Below are 19,922 nucleotides of genomic sequence, written 5' to 3'. Positions count from 1 at the left end.
AAGATTTAGGGCAGAAATTACCCCTACAGCAGTGTTTTTGTGCAGCAGAAGCCCAGAGCGCTCGCACCAAACACCCCCACCCTGCTCCTCTGCCGATTTCCTCTGCACTCAGACGGGGCCATATTTTACTTGACCAAAAACACAAATAAACGGAATCCCACCAAAAAAATCTGATATGGGTCTGCATTCACGCTTTATTTAGAGAATGTTCAGCGCGTTCCTTTCACACGAAAACACCACTAAATAAGGCTCTAGTTCTCATCGTGTCTCTTCGTCCTGGTAGACTACCTGCGTTTGTTTATGTCTGGCACGCCGCCCGCGCGGACTGATACATCAAGCGGTGAGAGCCTCGTATCCAGCTGTGGCTCTGCAGCGGAGGTAGCGCCCTTTTACGACACGATGAAAACTAGAGCCTTATTTAGCGGTGTTTTTGAGTGAAAGGAACGCGCTGAAAATTCTCTAAGTAAAGCGTGAATGCAGACCCATATCAGATTTTTTGGTGGGAGTCTGTTTATTTGTGTTTTTGTGTTTTCAAAGTCAGGTGCTATGGTGGAGAGAGCACATCTCATGTCTGACGTAACATCCAGTCGAGAGGGTTAAACTTGTTTTTTTTATTATTATTATTAACATAATAATTATCATTATAAAGGAAAATGTGTGGTGTTTAAATTTAAATTAAATATATGGGCCCATTCAACCATTAAAAAATATACTAGTATTTTTTTTTTTCACCCTGCCTCACCCAACTGATTCTGCATATAATCTATAATACTTTGTGGGTGTGTGTGTTTTCTTAAATATTAGCACAATTTAGAAATCTCCCTTAGCCCCACAGACACACAAACAGATGTCAAAAAAACTCGCTTGAGGCAGCCTTCTCTTCAGGCTGTTTTTTTAAATGTGTTTTCTTCTATTTTAAGTTTGCCATGGTATCGATAAAGTATCGATATCGAAATTTTTTAGGCAGGTATCGTATCGAATCATAATTTTGGAAACGTGACAACACTAGTGTGATATCAGTTAACAGTTATTGGTATCGGCCTGTAGAAGCTGAAAGTTATCTGTATTTGAAAATAAGAAAAAAGTTATTGTGCATCCCTACTTTAAAGGCCAGCTAGCTGAGTTTTACAGGTACCCCGGAAGGTTGGGAATAAACCTTTAAATCTCTCACAACCTCCAGAAGACAGTTTGTGGTGATGTTAGGTATCTGATCTGAAGTTTATTACCAGTAAAAACACCAGTGTGAGTGTGAGTGTGAGTGTGTGTGTGTGTGTGTGTGTGTGTGTGTGTGTGTGTGTGTGTGTGTGTGTGTGTGTGTGTGAGAGAGAGAGAGAGAGAGAGGGAGAGACTTACGCCTGCATGGTTGTGGTGGCAGTTTGAAAGCTGAACATGTTTTCCTTGGGGAACCAGTTTGTGTCTTCTGCAATGAAATAGAAAAATTATGATTCTGAGGTTCAGGAAAGGAAAAGAAAAGAAGTGGAGAAACCTGTTTGTCAGCAGAGGCAAATGCATTAAATAATGATACTGGAAATATGAAAGCACAAATTAGCCACAGCACTAGCACTTCACAGTCCACTACTCCACAAATGGAGAGAGGGAGACACACAGAAGGAGACAGCAGAGGAGAGCGAGGGACAGGGAAACGCAGAGTCAGAAATACAGGCCAGCACATTACATCCAACATTAAGCCCTCATTCCCCACCAGACCTGAGAGGAAATAAGTTTGAGTAAAGAATAAAATATTGTTACAATGCTGTTTCTCCTGATTCTCCTGATTCCTGCTGCACCTACAGTTGATGGATCACTGCTTATATTGAGCTTATCGAGTCTCTCAGAGCTCTTACACTTCTGATCTCTAATACCCATCCACACCACATTCACACACTGATGGCACACACTGCTATTGTAGGAACCATCCTTTTTATCTAACCATTCATACCCATCCACACACCACTGACCAACAGAGGGAGCAGTTTGGGTTTCAGTGTCTTGCTCTAGGACACTTCAGCATGCAACTGCAGAAACTGGGTTTTATTCCCCTGTCTAGGGGAGACCAGAACACAACATGATGTCCCATTTCCCCCAAGTCCCAAGCAGCCACGAAAATCAAAACGAGTTTGAGGTGAAACAAGTTTAACTATTTATTTACAAAAAGAAATCAACCCAAAACATTTTCCAACAACGAAATTAACTCAGAAACAACTCAAAGAATGGAAAAGGATAATTATAGAAATTAAGACAACTAAATTACAAACTAACTTAGATAAAACTACCAGAAAATAAGAGTAATCAAACTAAGACTTTAAACAAAGGAGCACAGCGTGGCGTGGCACTGCATGGCGTGGTGGTTGGGAGAGGAGGGAGATGGGATTCCCCTGCCTCCTTGCTGACGTCATCCTTTTATGACCGCCCAGCCAATCCGAGCCCGATGATCAGCCAATCACATTGGCAGGCCTACCTGCAGACACTCACAACAGGCGCACACACACACACACACACACACACACACACACACACACACACACACACACACTCTCTACAGCCGCACACTCTACAGCCGCGCTACCACAAATAAAGAAACAAACAAACAAACTAAACACATTACGACCTCGGCCGTAACACTGGGATTTGACCCCTGGCCTTCTGACTGAGAAACAATGGCTCTACCACTGAGCCACAGCCACTATGGTTTGTTCACCTCAGTCAGAGATTAATTAAAAAAAAAACACATTTTAACCATCAGATAACTCTACAAATGTTTTCTTGTTTTGATCCTTAATGGAAGTTTGTTTTACTGTTGGAAAACACCAATTGCTAACTAAGCATAGTAAAACTACTTAAACCATGACTGTTAGTCACCATATTCACAAGGCGGCCCTTCTTCTCTGGCAACATGCCAAAGTGAGAAGCTAACACTGTCTTGAAGGTATTGCACTGTTGTAGGATGGGAATTTATTAATTTAAAAAGTTTAATTCTGCAATTTTATAATTGCATAATTGAAAGACTGCTAAAAACAATAGAAGACTGAAAATTTGGACCTTTACCATGCATAAAAACAAAAAATATGATGGCCCGCGAGCTACTGCAGGACAGTAGCCAAGATAAACAATGAAACTCTCTTAGCTAACAACAAGTTAGCTCGACCTCTTGTCTATTAAAGCACCAAACAGTCAAACTCACCTTCAGCCACTTTTACACTAACTGAGTCTGTAAATGGTATAATGGTAATGTTAGCATTGCTAAAGATAGCAACTACATAAGTCAAACTTGAACCATGGTTTATTGTAACTCATGACTTCACCGTAGATTCTGTTTTCTGTTGTTAAACCAGAAACTATGAAATGATATGTTTGGAATAGATGCAGTTCTTTTGTCCCACATTTAAACAGGATCACAGCTTTCAGAACCCTGAACCGTCCACACTGGTGAACTGTCAGTGGAAAATGGCTGTCTAATGAATGTGATCAGTGGGATCACTTGTTTATCTATTCTTTGGTTTAAGAGGAAGTGGATTTAGGATTTAACTGTATTCTCTTCTTGCTTTATCATTCAGTAGCAGTTTGGCAGCCTTCGTCTTAATATTGTCGAGAACCTTATCTCAAACAAATCAAATGTTATTTCCTCTCTGGTCTGGCACCAGACCCTGTAGTTTCAGGCCAAAGGGTCTAAGTAACAAACCCTTGCGCCTGTGTTTGGACCCCAGCGCCTCTCGTTTCCTCTGTGTCCTCCACCTTCTCACCTCTCTCCAGCCCAGTCATCCGGTCCACACTCCACATCCTCTCTAGGCGTTGGTGCTGCTTGCCTGCCTCTCGGGACACACTCTCCAGATCCAGGGAGCCCTGACTTCTTGAGGGGGTGCCGCCGCATGAGTCACAGGCCAGCCCGCTGCACTCTGCCTCACCCTTTCCACCCTCGCCCAAGCTGCGGATGTTGTGGGCGCTGACTGAGGTCTGCAGCAGGGGTTGAGACAGGTGATGGTGTTGATGGTGTGATATGTGGTGGTGGGATCCAGCCATATTCAGAGCTTGTTGCTGCTGGTTGCTACTGCTGCTCCCACTTGGCCCTCCACTGCTGGACGGGATATTGGTGCCTGATATGCCACCATGGTGGTGGCGGTTGCCATGATGGCTGTCATGATGGTGACTCCCACTGCTGCTGCTGGTGCCCCGGCTGCTGCCTGCATGGTGGTACTGGGTTGGGGATGATGAGGCAGAGGAAGGGGAAGTGGAGGGCTGGACCAAGCCACCTTTGGATCCAAGCCTGCCACTTCCCGACTTCTCCTTCAGGACGTCCAGTTCTAGGCTCTCTTTGCTGCCTCGACCACTGCTCATCAGCATACCTTGCTGGGTGGTGATGGTGTAGACACGGGCTGGCTGTAGGATGCACTCAACACTCTTCTGCTGGTCCTCCTCTGCTGAGAAGCTGCGCTCGAGAGAAAGATGGGATGGTTTGGTTGAGATGGTGATGGAAGGGGGAGGTGGCTGGAGTAGGCCCACAGGGGGCTTCACCGGGCTGGGCTTCTGGTTGTTCTCACAGCTCTTGGTGATGTTGGAGGTGGTATGGAAGTGGTTGTTGTTGTTGTTGGGGCTAATCTTGTCACTTGGCGACTCTGGGTCAGGACCAACCAAGGTTTCACACAAAAGATGAGCTAGTATAAAAGCAAGAAAAACAAACGTGTTAAAGGGGAATAGCTTAAACAAGGGGCTTTAGAGAGAAGAAGAGACAGTAAGAGTAAAGCTTGAGATGAAGAGAAGAACAATATACTGCCTTCTTCCGGTTATTAGCTGTGGTAGTTAAACATGAATGAAGCGATGTGACATTCCAGCAGAGGATGAGGTGAAACAGGTGGAGGGGAGGATTAAAGACTACAAAGGAGTTAACAGAGCCGGAAAAAGGGATGGACAGAGACGCTGACCTGATCCGTTTTGGTGTTCAGGGTTTGTGTGGGACAGGTACTCTCCAAATGCTCTCGCTGCTCTGTGGGGACACACACACACACACACACGACATGCATAAAGACATTAATTCATGGTTGGACAGAAGGAGGTGAGTGAGGGAAGAGAAGAAATGGAAGGGGAGGGAGGACAGACAAGCAAGGGAATTATAAATTATAGAGCTAATTGCTGTCTCTGTTGGCTTGTGCCACCCACAGATTAAGATGCTGCTGTTTTATCTCTGCAGTTCAGGCAGCCTCATACTCAAAGAGAGGCCGAGTTTGAGACAGCCAAAGAAGATTGAAGGAAGGATTGCTAGACATAACTTCTCAATATGACCTTAGTTTGCGTTTATGGATGTCCTTGCAGAAGGCAGACCACGACTGTGTTAGTTTCTTTCTTTCAGCGCAGTCTCAGATGGTATTAGTGCCTGCAGCTTCAGTGACTTGACCCAATGGTTCACTGACTACCTTTTAGAAGCCTCATGTTTTTCATCTTAGCCTTTGCCACAGTGGAAATTAGCTGTTCAGGCTGAGGTTATTCTTGTATCAGTCTGTAAATATGTTCATTTTTGCTGTAAAACAGGTTTTTTTTTCTTTTCAGGGCTCAAAACTGCAACCAAAATGGTCGCACATGCAACCATTTTTTCAGCGTGTGCGAGCAAAAAATTCATCTGGTCGCGCTCGTGTGAGGGCATATGTTTTAGTACTCCATCTATCACAGGCACTGAACAAGACATTGTGGTTTGAATTCTCCCTCTCTTTCACTGGCTCAGTCAGTCCCCTCCACCTGAACTCTTTCCTGTTCTGAAGAGAGAGCACCGTTGCATACACGCGCAGCGCGTATGCACATCACACACTGAAGACAGACAGAACTTTACGACACACGTTTCACTATTTTAGAGTCAGCCTTCTCACTATATGATTCACGCTGCTCTAAACTCTCTCTCTGGAGAGGATGCTACGTTTGACCAGAGCTCACAACATATCATGTCAACTCCAAAAAAGAAAGAAAGAAAAAAGCCAAGGCTCTGATAAACTCTTCATCAACAAGTGCTGCACCGTTATCTGTCTCCATCTCTGAGAGGTCTCCTGCAGCTTCTTTGGATCAAACCAACTAAGAGAGAGGGGGTGGATGGTTTTTGAGTTTTCGATAAAACGCCCAAGTACGGGACTTGATTTGACTTAGAAAAATATTAGAGATCACAGGAGCATACTTAAAGTAGGGGGGACCATCAAGAAAAATCACGAGCCAGGAGACCAGCGGGAAAAAATGTTAAAAAATGAGAGACTCCCGCCATATTCAGGAGTGCTGGTAGTCTGCCAGCACTCTCGATTGGTAAAAGTAACAAGTTTATGTATGACACAGATTGACAAAGATGAAAACTAAAGATATTTTCTGTATCATTTTAGGTTAATTTTGGTAAGTTTTTTAAACCCACTTAGGAATTTTAGTCATTGTTTAATGTAAAGCCTACTTTTTATTTCATATTTTATTTTTTCAACGAAATTTTTTTTGTTAACTATAATAACCCTAATATGTACACACATGCATATCTTTTATAATTTGCTTTTATTTAAGAAGCATTTTTATTGTCTTCTTTCATAGTTACATAAAATAAATAACCTGTTTTGTCAGCCAGAGCTTGTTGCAGACAAACTTCACATTTACTGTAAAATATTTAGCAAAATCATAGCTAGAGTTACTACACACAAATAAATAAATAAATAAATAAATAAATAAATAAATAAATAAATAAATAAATAAATAAATAAATGAATAAATAAATAAATAAATAAATAAATAAATAAATAAATAAATAAATGGTGCGACCAAATCATGTGCTGGTGCGGCCAACTGAGAAAGTTGGTCACACCAGTGCTACCAGTGAAGAAGTCAGTGTAGCGCCCTGGCTCCATGTCACAAAGCTCAGATCATTTTAAACTGCTTCAATGATGACTGTGGACTGTGACAGCTACTCTACTTGTCTTCTGTCCATAAAAGAAAGGCTTCAAAGGGTTGTAAATAATGTATTACTGGAGTCTAATGTGATGTGATCATGTGAAAAACACGGGTGTGTAGACAAAATTGCCAAATTTGTTCACACAGCCCATGTCAGAGGTGATGGCTGACACTGCAAACACATCTGCAGGGGTACCCAGCCTCTTTGGCAGCCATGTCAATTATCAAAGCCTGCCCAACACAGCCAGCAGATACTGAGTGAGCACAGGAGTGCAGTGTACACAGACTGTATTTAACACTTTTTGATGCAGGCTTTTCTCTTCTGTGGTTCAGCCACTTTCCTATTCAAAAGTAGCTCTGTATGCTTGCTCTCTCATTTATCCTCCCTCTCTTTTTCTCTCGCTTCTGTCTCTCCCCTCCTCTTCTGAAGGCAGGGGTCCTAGTGGAGACAGCTTGCATGAACAAAGCTGCTTCCCTTATAAAAAGAAAAACTGTAGGAGAAAAGTAAGAAAATAACCTTTAGTAAATAAACATGACAACCACTTCAAAACACAAACCAGGTCGTCCTACTGTAGAGAGTCATACAACTCATAGTTTACACACACACATCAGAAGTTATTACTTACTGAGGGCTCTCACTGCTGCTGAGGCTGGGGAGGCAGGGGAGACTGAGGAGAAGAAGCATTGCAGTGTGCCCTAGGTAAGGAATCATACTCAGAAAAATTTGCCTTAGGCCCTCATGCAAGATAAATCTACCATTGGGCCACCATAGGGGACCCATTGCTGTAACATCACTCCTTGCTGTGTATTGTGTTTGTGACTGATTGCCTCTGGTCTTCATCTAATACAGTGTACCCACTACACTACATTCAGCAGCATCTCAATTTCTAATGTCTGCTGTCTCTAAGACCAACCAGTGCTATTTAGAGAGAGTGAGTTTATTTTTTTCTGAACATCACATCACATACATTAGATAAGAATGTTTCACTAAACTAATTGTGATTCCACCCTATCATTAACTCCAACTCCTCCTGGTTGTTGTCTCTTCCTCGGGGATATAAATACCTGTTACCCTCTCCAGCAGTTTGGAATTGATGAAGCTTCTTTGATGTGTCACGACCCGCCTCTAGGCCATGACAAACGACAAGGAGACGTACAGTTAGGAGTCAAAACAAGAAATACGTTTATAAACAAAATAGAAATTCAAATGGATTCAAAACTCAAAGTCAACTAAACTAAACTAACAAAGGAAGTAACTAACAGAAAAAAATGTGCAAATGGGAAATAATGGAGCCCAGCCAGGCCAAGTCCTCCAGAGCTGAGCAGAGTGAGGGTGGCTGGCCAGAATTTATACACCTTGGGGTTCCACCCAGGTGTGCAAACACTGCAGTAGGGCCTAGTAGCAGGAGGCCATCACAGATGAGGGACAAAACCTCTCCCAAACTCTACTTCGTCCTGTTGTGTTTTTTGGGGGTCTCAAGAATAACAACTGTGATCAAACTGGCAATACCAGGGACAACCTGGTCACGCACATAGAATCAATCCACAGAAGGAGCCTGGTACATTTTACTCCTGTGTCTGTTGGCACTGTGGCCCAAAGCACTCTGAAGGTGCTTTTTATCAGAGGTAACAGAGACTTTTAGTACCAGGACTACTCTTCTAGGAACCAAAGGGTTTCTGCCGCCCATTTTGGTTCCACTGTGGCCAGTGAGGATCAAGCCAGTAAATGATGGAGAAGCTATGAAGCCTGTTGTGCTGTATGACCAGACCTGAGTTGTGCACCAAGATGAAGGCTGTTTGTGTTGTCTTTTTTTCCAGTCATGGGTATTCTTATTAACTTCTGTTTCAAACGTTACATCCTCATTAGCAATCCCAATAAAGTACCAATGAGTGGCTGTGAGTAGACTACAGTTTCCTGGCAAGCCAGTCAGAGCCAGAGTTTAGTTAGGTGTGTGTTGTTGATACAAACCTCAGCACACCAAAAACAACTGCAGAACCAGATGCAACAATGGCCAGTCCGGGGCGGTCAGTGAAGTTTTCAGGATTCAAGAACCAACACTACTCCAACATCACTGATGAAAAAGGAAAGAACAGATATGTGAAGTGTACACAGAAGTGTGTACAGTTAGTAAGTTGTACAGTTAAATGTCTAACTATGAGTAGCTGTGTGTAAGTGTGATAAGTGTGTGATGTTTTGGAAACAAAAGCATGTTGAAGCCTGTAGACAGGGGAGTGGCACCAAATTCTGGGCCCTGTACACTCTCAATGTCAGTGGGCCCCTATCCATGCCAGTGCACGATGCGCATGAGCAAAAAAAAAAAAAAAAAAAAAAAAAGAAAGAAAAGAAAAAGGGGTATTTATTTAACATAGAAAAGGATAAAAATGGTTTTAAGCTAAAGATAAAGATAAAGCAAGCTCACTTTGTATTTCTAGAGCCATTTCAGTGCAAGATAAACTGCTAAAAATAATGCAACACATGACCAAGCATTGCTTATTATGTTGACAGATTGTCTTTTAAATGGGGCTCATTTTTGTGTTGCTATGGGCTGAGCTCTAAGGCTGTTAACCAAACAATCATAACTGCTAAGTATCCACAAGGGGGCACTTGACAGCACTTGACATCTACCATTTAAACAAGTACAAAGATAATGTGAAAGGTTGCAAATATGTTCATTAAAAGTCAAATATGAAGTAAACATCAGATATGCTTTCCTACAATGGATGCTTAGACTAGCCTAATTATTTGCTATAACACACAGTATTCATCGTGGTCAGCAAGTTGACAATAGCTTTTAAGCACTGCACTGCAATGCTAAGGCTTTTTACCAGACAAAAATAATAAATTGCTTTATTGCTCAATTAATATATTACTTGTGTGCACTTGAGCCTACAGTGATATTGGTAGGCTATTTTCATGTTGATATATGCAGTAGAAGTATTGCTAGGTGGATCATTTATTAAGTCTCAGCACGGAGTTTCACTTTCAGCTATGTTAATATAGGCTATAGCACTGAACCAAAAGGATGACTTACCTAAAACTTAAGGTAAACAACTCGCATTTTGGCAGCGATCTACCAGTCAGCAGCTTGCTCGCTCTCTCTTTCTCCATCTCTCTCTCTCACGCGCGCGCGAACCATCATACCACTGTAAGGGGTAGTCAGAGGGGGGAGCTCGCCCTTGAAAACTTGAACAACGATCTCACCTTGTCTTTGCTCATCTATTATCTCAGCCTTATCTTCGGAAGAGCCGCCAGGACTGGCCACTGCTGCTCCAGCTGTTGCGGCTAAGCCACTGTTTGTTTCTGAAACTGGTTCATGTTAACACCTAGCGCTAGCTGGCCCATAACTGTCTTTATACTACAGCCGCAAGCAGCCTGGTTGCCAACTAGCTAAGCAATGACTTGACGCGAGCAAACAGACATCAGCAGCAGCTGTCTGGAGTGGACTACATTAACTTTAATTGGACTTTGCATAACAAGCAAACTCGGTTTATCTTTGGGAAAGAAAGCAGTCAACTGCTACCTCCCCTCATTCTGCCTTCTTTGTTTTTCTTCTCTCTTTTTCTTCTTGCAATAGCCCGATTTCTGCTTCTTGGGCAGCATGATGCCAATTCAATGTGGATTCACTGACGTTACACTTGTCGCCTGTTGCTGTCGGGCGGACTAAACCATTTGCCCCTCCAAGAGGGGGCCTCCAGAATGTCCAATATGTTGGGAGGACTGTGACATGAAGTTCATTCTTTCAGCTGATATAATCAATATATGAAATAAAGCATGACAGCAATTAATTGGAGGGCCCAATTCATTCGAAAAAAAAAAAAAATCAGGATTTTCATGGGCCCCTCTCCCTACTCAGGCCCTGGGTAGTCAGGTCCACTTATCCCCCCACTACCACGCCCATGCTAATGAAATGACCTTTATCCTCGTATGTTTATACAGGCAACCTACAGCCAAAGTGGAGTTCTACAATCAGCTTAAAAACTTGTTGAAGTCTTATGACCAAAATAAAGAAATAATCCTAATTGGAGATTTTAATGTTGACTGGGATGATAAGCAGGCTCGAAAAAAACTTAAGCGAACTACTGATTGTTTTAATCTCGAGCAACTAGTTGGAAAGCCAACAAGAATAACAAGAACTTCCCAGTCACGAATAGATTTTTTGTTTTCTAATAAACATGACAGAATTGCAAAAACATTTAATTTTCTGTCTGAGCTCTCTGATCATAACATAATTCTATTTAATCAAAAACTTACTCAAAAGAGCTATGTAAGATCACATAGAGACTCCCCTTTAACTGAATATATACCTAACAGTTTGACTCAAAATCTTAATAACGCATTAAACATGGTAGTCTGGGATGAAATACTATCTCCAGATATTGAGTCAAGTAGTGAATCCTTTGTTGGTAAGCTAAGAGAAGTTATTACATCCTTTACCAGGAGGGGGAGTCGAAAATCCAAGAAGGGTAATTTGCCTTGGTTGGACCAAAATTGCAGAAATCTACTAAAATATAGGGATTCACTGCTGAAAAAATACCTGAAAACTGGCTTGACTACTGATCGGCAAACATTTACACATGCTCGTAATAAAGTTAAACAGGTCTCGAGAAAAGCCAAAGCAAATTTCTTTGTTAATGTAATAGAAAGCACAAGAGGTGATGGGATTCTTCCGTGGATCACTATTAATAAAAATGTTCAGTGGATAAATTACATATACTACAACCAACAGAGGTTTGTTAATGCTACATCTGAAATTCTGCGAGCATTTGGCAGCCAATTACATGCAACAAGCATAATGACACAACAGAACAGACAGGTTTTAAATTGGCTAACGGCAGATAAAGGAGGAGTGTGTCACATATTTGGGAGACACTGTTGAACATTCATTCCAAATAACACAGCACCTGATGGTATATTTTCTGTGGCTATGGAGAAATTGACTATAGCTGCGTTTCCACCAAGCAGTACGGGTCGGTTCAGTACGGTTTGGGACGGTTTGAGACAGTAAAGTCTCATCCCGTTTGCGTTTCCACAGCAAACTGTGCCCTCTCGTGGTGGGCGGCGTGTAAGCCGCATGCCAGAAGCCACAGCTGTTAAACAATAGCGCGACGCCGTAGCAGCTTACCCCGCTATTAAATCCAACAAAGAAGAAAACGCGACACAGTAAACAAAGAGCATAGATGGAAGACATGCAGCATTTCGTCTTCTCTGTGATTTTCATGTAACTCTCTGTTACAAAGTGCAATCAAGCTTCGTTTCAGAGAAGTCTGTGAGCCGCAAGGAGAAATGCAGCCGCTGTCGGGGTGAGTGACGATTCCTTTGACCAATCAACGGTCTGCAGTGTGTTGCTCCACTTTCCGAGAGCGGATCGGTTCAGTCTGGTACCCATACGAAAGGGTCCCAAAAAAGTGGGACGGCTCGTCTCGGTTTTTAGGGATCCGTCCCGGGATGAGTCTGTGGAAACGCCGCTAAAAGCGCACCGTACCGAGACGAACCGACCCGGACTGCTTGGTGGAAACGCGGCTTTAGCTAAAAGGGGAACTCAGGGAGAGTGCTGGCAAGGGGGGGATGTCTGGTGATTGGTTAGACCAAATTTTAGGGAAATGGGGAGCCGTTTGGGCTAAAGTAGGCATTAGTGCATTAATAGTCCTAATACTGGTTTCCTTTTTGGCATGTTGCATCGTTCCCATCCTGAGGAGACGGTGTGAGCAGGCTCTGGACAGACAGCTGATGATGGTGGCTGGTCTCCAGCGAGCACAAATGTTGAACATGATGACTCCGTCCCAAAAAGCACAACTCTGCCTGGATGAAAAGGAGGCAGAGAATGGGAGATATCCGGACTTGTACCCCAATCTTGACTACTGTGATGACTCTGATGGAGATGAACAGAGTCCCGTCTGAGGTAACTCATAAAAACGGAATGTTGTCAGGAGCAAGAGGATATCCCAAGGGACGATGGAGTAATGGGAGTATAACCAAGAAGTGACCATTAAGTGGACATTATATTGCAATTAACCTTTATACTACTTTCTCATATTCTCACAGGTGAATGCATATTTCAGTTCATGAGTATGTTATGTTTAAGTATGTTTAAGCATGTTATCAGTTATTATCGGGATAATACGTTCATTTAAGTTCATGTAATCAATACAGAAGGTATACTTACAGGTTTAGCTACATCAGCTTCAACAGTTTAAAAGATGGATAATTAATCACATTTATCCTTGAGAGAAATGCTTACAGTTAAGATATTTTGTTAATCATCTCAAATGGCTTCTATGGTAATTGTTGTGTTTAAGTGAAAAGTGTAGTGAGTTGAAGTTCACGATGAAGGTCGCCAGCGGGTGGGGCCGTAAGGGAATTTCCTGCTAAAAGCAGCCGGCAGGTTTTCACCCTTGCAAGATGTGAACTTCTTAAGGTGAATGATGTATTCTGCATTCTGATTATGATGAAGTCAATGTTCTGGTTATATACAGATATCTATACGTATACTCCAAAGTAGTTAGACTAATATTATCAAAGCTAACATCATATCGTAATCCATGGTAACAATAGTGCATTTCATATATGTATTTTTGTTGTTTTTAGCTGAAAAGGAAGAACGTGGACTTTCGGTGATGTCATTGTGGGATTGCATTTTACTTAAATTCGGCCTTATGCTAATATAATCCCAAAATTGGAATTATAGGGGGGATTGTGTTAGGGCGAATTTAAAGGCTAAACATACAGCTATTCATTTCATATGATATTTGTAAGATTTTAGTTGAGGTAATTTCAGCCAGACCTGCAGCAGGCTTGTTCTCGGAAAAGGTGCTTGTGAGAGAGGTCAGAGGTGAGTTTCTCAGCAGCGAAAAACAATACTCCAATCCTTTGCCAAAATGTTCCACCCTGATAGGAGAGTACAGGAAATCTCATGCCATGACCAGTGGTAGTTTGGCTGGAGCCAAACTATCCCCATAGTGATGAGTTGGCAAAAACAGACACATGATGACATCACTGAAACCTTCCATAAAGATACATGTTCGAAGCTGAGGAGAGGAGTCTGTCTGTCCATCCACCATGATTGCTGTGTTTCGAGCTGTGTGACTTCAATAAAACCCGCAAAGGCTGCCAAGTTGATTCTGTCGTCTCGTCATTGATATATGTGTATTTGCATCTGGGAAATCCTTAACAGTAAAAAGTGTAAATCTAAAGCTACATCTCCTGAGATAGAAGTAAACGGAGAGCTGATTAGTGATCCTCTGACTCTATCAAACGCCTTCAGTAATCACTTCATTGATAGTATATCTGAAATAACAATGCTTTTGTTCCCCTCCTCCTGTTCTGCCTCATCCAGTATTTGAAGAGCATCCCATCTTCCAGCTGCAAAATGTATCTGGGGCTGTGATAGCAAAAATAATCTCTACCCTTAAAAAGTCTAAAGCCAGGGACATGCATGGCATTAATACCAAATTCTTAAGAACTCATGCTGAGGCACTGGTACAACCATTACTTACTTGGTGAATCAATCAATTAACAGCAAAACAGTTCCGTCCTCTGGGAAAGAGGCCATTATAACCCCAGTCTTTAAGTCAGGGGAAAAAAACACAAATCATAAATTACCGACCAATCAGTATTTTGTCTGTTGTTTCTAAAATCACTGAGAAGTGTATCGCAAACCAGTTAATTCAACATCTTGACAAGGGATTCACTCCTGTGCACAGAATGCAGTTTGGCTTTCGGCCTAACCACTCTACAGAGATGGCAAACTGTTTTTTCGTAAAAAACAAACAACAAAAAACTGTCTTTAGATAAAAATTCCTATGTCAGCACTGTGTTTTTAGATCTCAAGAAAGCGTTCGACACCGTTAACCGTCATGTTCTTCTGACCAAGCTTACACATCTCAATTTCTCAACAGATTCACTTGCATGGTTCAATTCTTATCTCTCTAACAGAAAACAGTGTGTCTGTATAAATGGACAACTGTCCCAGTGTCTCAGCAGTAACATTGGTGTCCCACAGGGTTCTGTATTGGGACCCTTGTTATTTTCTTTATACATCAATGACTTGCCGGATGTTTGCCCTTAGCTTGATATGTTAATGTATGCGATGATGCAGTGTTATTCACTTATGGTTCAAATGTGCAGACTATCACTGCTAATCTTACAAAGGGTCTGAGCAATCTGCACGGCTGGCTTAAGCAAAGTTGTCTCATGCTCAACCCAAAAAAGACAGTGTGCATGATGTGCAGTAAAAAAATATAAAACAGTATAGGTCCTTTGTGTTTCTAGATGGAGAGGAGTTGGAGTTGGAGACACATTTCAAATATCTAGGGGTGATCTTGGACTCCAACCTCACATTCAAAAATCACATTAAAATGGTCTCCAATACCATCAAATTTAGTTTGCAAAATTTCAAACAAATTCATTCCTCAATAACAACGGAAGCACCTAAGTCATACCTTCGATGCATAAAATTAGCACATATTGAATACTGTTTAACGACTTGGTCTTTTGCTGGTACCACAGCGCTTAAACCAATCAAGCAGCTGTATAAAAAGGCTATCAAAGTTCTAGATAAAAAACAAACAGTCTTTTCATATATGCATCTTAATTGAAAAATACATTTTATTAAACTTTGAAAACCTGAAAATCTTTAAAAACATCTGTCTTGTATATAGAGTGTTGCATGGTCTGGCCCCTCCACCTCTTAACAACTTTGTTAAAATAAGAAACTGTGAGACTAGCACTTGATCAACATCTAGGGGGGACTGTGAAGTGCAGTTCAGGAAATGCAAGTTTGCCCAAAACGTGCTCTCTCTCTTCAGGGCTCTTCTAGTTGGAACACTCTACCAATGACAATTAGAGAATGTACCACATATGTGACATTTAAAAGGCAACTTAGAGAATGGCTTCAAGGGACAGCAAAGTTGTCAGCATTAGAAGGCAGGAGCATATTTTATAAGCAGGTGAATGTGTGAGTGAGAGTGGTATGGAAGGAGGAAGAAAAGTTGGATGTGTGTTATTTGATGTAAAATATACACATTTTAGGTTTTGTGTGGTTTTAACATATTGTTTTTTGTATTGTGTGTATTTTGTCATGTCTTTTGAATGTTCTTGTTTTGGTTGTATGTTTTTACCCCATGGGACTGCAGATGGAAACTAGCCTTGAACTAAATCCGGCATATTTACAGCCTCATTGCCTGTTCATTAATATGCACTGTCCCATTCAAATAAAGAAATTAAAAAAAAAAATCAAGCCGTCGGCAAAAGTGAAAACATTGCTGTCCCCTGGTTCAGGTGCAAAGTAAAGTGGCTTCTCCTGCTGGCCTGATGTCTGTCTAAGATGTAGAGGGGTCTTCAACCCAGATCAGCAGGGGCTGCTCTTTTAACTTAGAATGAGTTTGTGAAATGTACTGAAACAAAACAAGTTACTTGAACAAAGTTAAAATGTTTGAAAAACACTTAAACTATGGAAGAAAAAAACATGTACTCAAATCTGATGAGTTATTGCTTTAGTCATTCATTTTTGAGTTAGACACACTTCTTTGAAACCAGTGCCTGTCACTTTTTCAGAGAACTAAGTTATTTTAACTTACTTTGTTTATTAATTTATGCTGTTAGGTTTTACAGTGCATATCCACCCCTTTGACCTGGTATCATCCAAAAATCACCAAGTGGTGAGGACATTTTCCTCCTCAGTTTTGCCCAAACAGGAGTAAAATTAGTTTTACAGCCTCTGCAAATAGAACTGAAACAAACAAAAAAAAGCTTATTGGCCTTGTAGCTACAAAAGCAGAAAGGTAATTCAAGTTTTTCTTAGATGTTTAGCAGAGGGTCACCCAGCTGCTCAGTTTTTTTTTTCCCTGAAGTGTTCACAGGACGTACACATGACACAACCTCAGCATAAAATGTACTGTATACACAGTTTTGTGAGAAAGATCCTTGAAACATTAATTGAGAAGGAAATTGTGTGTGAGGTAAAATCCTTCAGACACTATGGAATGAACGTTGCCACATGAATAGCTGTACTGGAAACCCTATTGTTAGCCAGCAGCCTGTGCTCTAATGTGGGAAAAGCTGGGGGGTCTGGCCTACAAACTGGACTGAGTGAGGTGTAGGAGGTTGTGTATTCTGATGAAATGCAGACAGCATGGTGTGCACACATGTCTGACTCTACACACCTGGATGTGTCTGCTTGATTTGAGACTGAGCTGGAAAGGGGGAAAAAACCCACAGGTCACATTACACTGAGAGGTGCACGTCTCTTCTGCATCTCCAATGATTAAGAGGCTAGGTTCACTGAATTAGTGTGTCCTCAAGGATCACACAGAAATGCAGAGGGGAAAAGACCCCCACAAACTCATAGTCCCTTGTCTATGAGCATCACATTTTCATCTGCCTCTCAAGGTGGCCCACACACACACACACACACACACACACACACACACACACACACACACACACACACACACACACACACACACACACACACACACACACACTGCAATGCATACAGAAAAAGGCTGACATGGGAACTAAGCTATAGTTGCCATACACTCAGAGTGAATGACGTAATAGCACATCTGCCCACATCTGTGTGTGTTTCAGTCAAGGTCATTCGTTGACACACAGCCGAGCCTGCCGTCGGATCTGCTGGAGCTACTGGAGCATGAGGGCATGGGCTGAATCCTGATCTCACTCCAGAGCCACGCTTACATCATGTGTAGACATGAACACAGCCACACGTGCTGCAGCTCTACTCAGCGCGAGCTCATACACGCAGAATGGAGATGACTTAGTCTGGATGGTGCTTAAGCAGATGGATGCAGACGTGGCCATTAAAGAGAATCTATTCGGCCATAAATATACCCTGAAAGCCTCCATGGATTGAGTCGTTAACAGCTTTTAAGGCGCCGGTCTCATGCCAGCCTGAATGAATTAACAGCCGCTTGTGCCCGCGCTTCCCTCCGACAGCTCCGATAAATGCCTGTGACTGCTCATCCCTCCCAACCCACGGAATTATTTGCAGTGATTCGTTCATTGACAGGTGGATCGTTTCCCCAAAGGGATGTGAAGACAGTCCCCTCGCCTCTGCGGTCCTTCCGCGGCCAGACTGGAAGCCGTTTGGCTTGAAACCTAAATGGCTGTTTTCCTACAGCAGGTGATGGTGCAGCTCATGGAGTGTGGACGTGAGAATGCCTTTTAGGGTAACAGTGAGTCAGAGCAGTCCCCGCTTTGCCTCTGCATGACTTTCATTACACAATGACGCTTCATTCATAAGAGGTACAGTTAAGAGAAAAGAATGTCTCGTTTATATATATTTGCTTAGACCCACGCCCCGGGGCTGGAAGAGACAGACGTGCGAAAGGGCAATGAGCCATTCTTGCGCATTGCAAAGAGCTTTGGCTGGGATGCGCAGTGGTAATTCATCAAAACCCACAACTATTACACATGGTAACTCCGCATCTGAGAGCTGTAAAACCTGCTAGGTCAGACGGAAAGCGCAGGAAACAGCAATATGCTCCAGGTGCCACTTACCTAACCTTGGCTGCCACTGAGGATATCGCATCGTTTTTTATATTCTTCCTTTTGGACACGGCAGTTCCCATGCTGACATGGAAACGACGCAGGCAGGTAAACAGTTCATTCCAAAGACTCTCTGGACGTAGGACTGCCACGACCAAAACAGCTTAATCAGAAAATAAGTAAAAAAATAAGTTGAAGGAAAAGCCAGGTGCTGATATGTTACGCGCGTCTGCAGAGGAAACGACGCTAAAGAGGAGAGGGAACGCCAGCCTCCCTCTCTTACCCTCCCTCTCCCTCTCACTGTGTGAGACGTACGTGGGGTAGCTTCACAGTTGTCAGCATGGCTGGAAATACTCAGCCCCCCCCCCCCCCCCCCATTGATAGGAGCAGTGGCGGACTGGGAGTGAAAATCAGCCCTGGACTTTAACTCGGTGAAGCCCATAACAACGGGACGCGTAACACCCAGTCATTCATAGATCCACAGCACCCCCCCCCCCCCCCCCCCCCCCCCCCCCCCGTCGTCGGACAGAACGTGTGCTGTCGGGGGGGGGGGGGGGGGGGGTGCTGTGGATCTATGAACGACTGAACGATCGGTTCAGCCCGACGACAGCAGGTGCTGCAGGTCTGTATGTCAACGGATGTTTCTGCCCCCGACGACGGCCGCCGCTGTCGGGGGGGGGGGGGGGGGGGGGGGGGTGTCACCGGTCGTACCGGCCCACTGAGGCAGCGGCCCACCGGGAAACCTCCCGGTGCTCCCGATGGCCAGTCCGCCCTTGGATAGGAGGATGGTATGACTGATGATATCACCATCGTCATCACCACAAAAAGGGAGTGCAGCATGCAAATTCTGTGTGAACCCATTGAGCCATTCAGAACCTTTTATCTCAGCCATGTTTTGATCCAATATTCTGCTGTTTTTTTGTTTTTATTTATCACGTCCTGTTACATTATTGTGCCTTTTGGTAAAAGGGTCACACCATGGACAGGCTCTAATCCCCAGCCAGAGACCGGGGGAGGAGGCTGTGAGGTTGGGGACTCTGCAGTGCTCTGTGAGCATCACTTCAGCTGCAGGAGAACTATAGCTTGTGCTTTTCGCTTTGCTGAATGTTTCTTGAAGAGCCCCTGGCAATATGGAGCTGAATTTGTTTCTTTATCATGCAATCAAAAAAGATGGATTTGGAAACAAAAGATAAAGTGCAAACAAATCATAATTTCAAAAATACAAAAAAATAATGTCTGTGATTAAAACTATCTTCATAAATCCACCAGTTTAATTTTAAAAACCGAAAATATGCTCTCATGCAACACAGATTAGTTTGTGCTTCCAGAAGTTTTGTTTGCGATTCTCAAAGTTTGGTTTGCCCAAACCTTCATGGGCGGGGCCTCCTCTGAAAACTGTAAAAAGCCACCTGATTGGTCAGTGTCCCTCAGAGAGATTATCAGGTTATCAGACATGAATGCTCTTAATTTAAAGCTGCTAGCCTACTGCTATAGGTTCACACAAGCTGACGTCACACGT

At 42.9% G+C, this 19,922-nt stretch overlaps 1 protein-coding gene across 1 annotated transcript in view; it reads right to left on the bottom strand.

Annotated features, from left to right (window-relative positions):
• The window catches only part of nsmfa (NMDA receptor synaptonuclear signaling and neuronal migration factor a), a 97,668-nt gene extending 78,941 nt beyond the window's left edge, over nt 1-18,727 (bottom strand). The window contains exons 1-4 of the mRNA XM_074690473.1: nt 18,416-18,727; nt 4,917-4,978; nt 3,741-4,649; nt 1,354-1,420 (exon numbers count right to left, since the gene is read on the bottom strand). Of these exons, the coding sequence (XP_074546574.1) occupies nt 1,354-1,420; nt 3,741-4,649; nt 4,917-4,978; nt 18,416-18,486 (1,109 nt within the window). The 5' untranslated portion in view covers nt 18,487-18,727. The remainder of the gene's footprint in view (nt 1-1,353; nt 1,421-3,740; nt 4,650-4,916; nt 4,979-18,415) is intronic.
• Nucleotides 18,728-19,922: the final 1,195 nt, after the last annotated feature.

Source organism: Halichoeres trimaculatus, unplaced genomic scaffold, assembly GCF_033239565.1.
Source record: "Halichoeres trimaculatus isolate MK-OKI-2021-1 unplaced genomic scaffold, fHalTri1.1 fHalTri1_scaffold_16, whole genome shotgun sequence".
NCBI lineage: Eukaryota > Metazoa > Chordata > Actinopteri > Labriformes > Labridae > Halichoeres > Halichoeres trimaculatus.
This window is presented reverse-complemented; position numbering and strand designations above follow the sequence as displayed.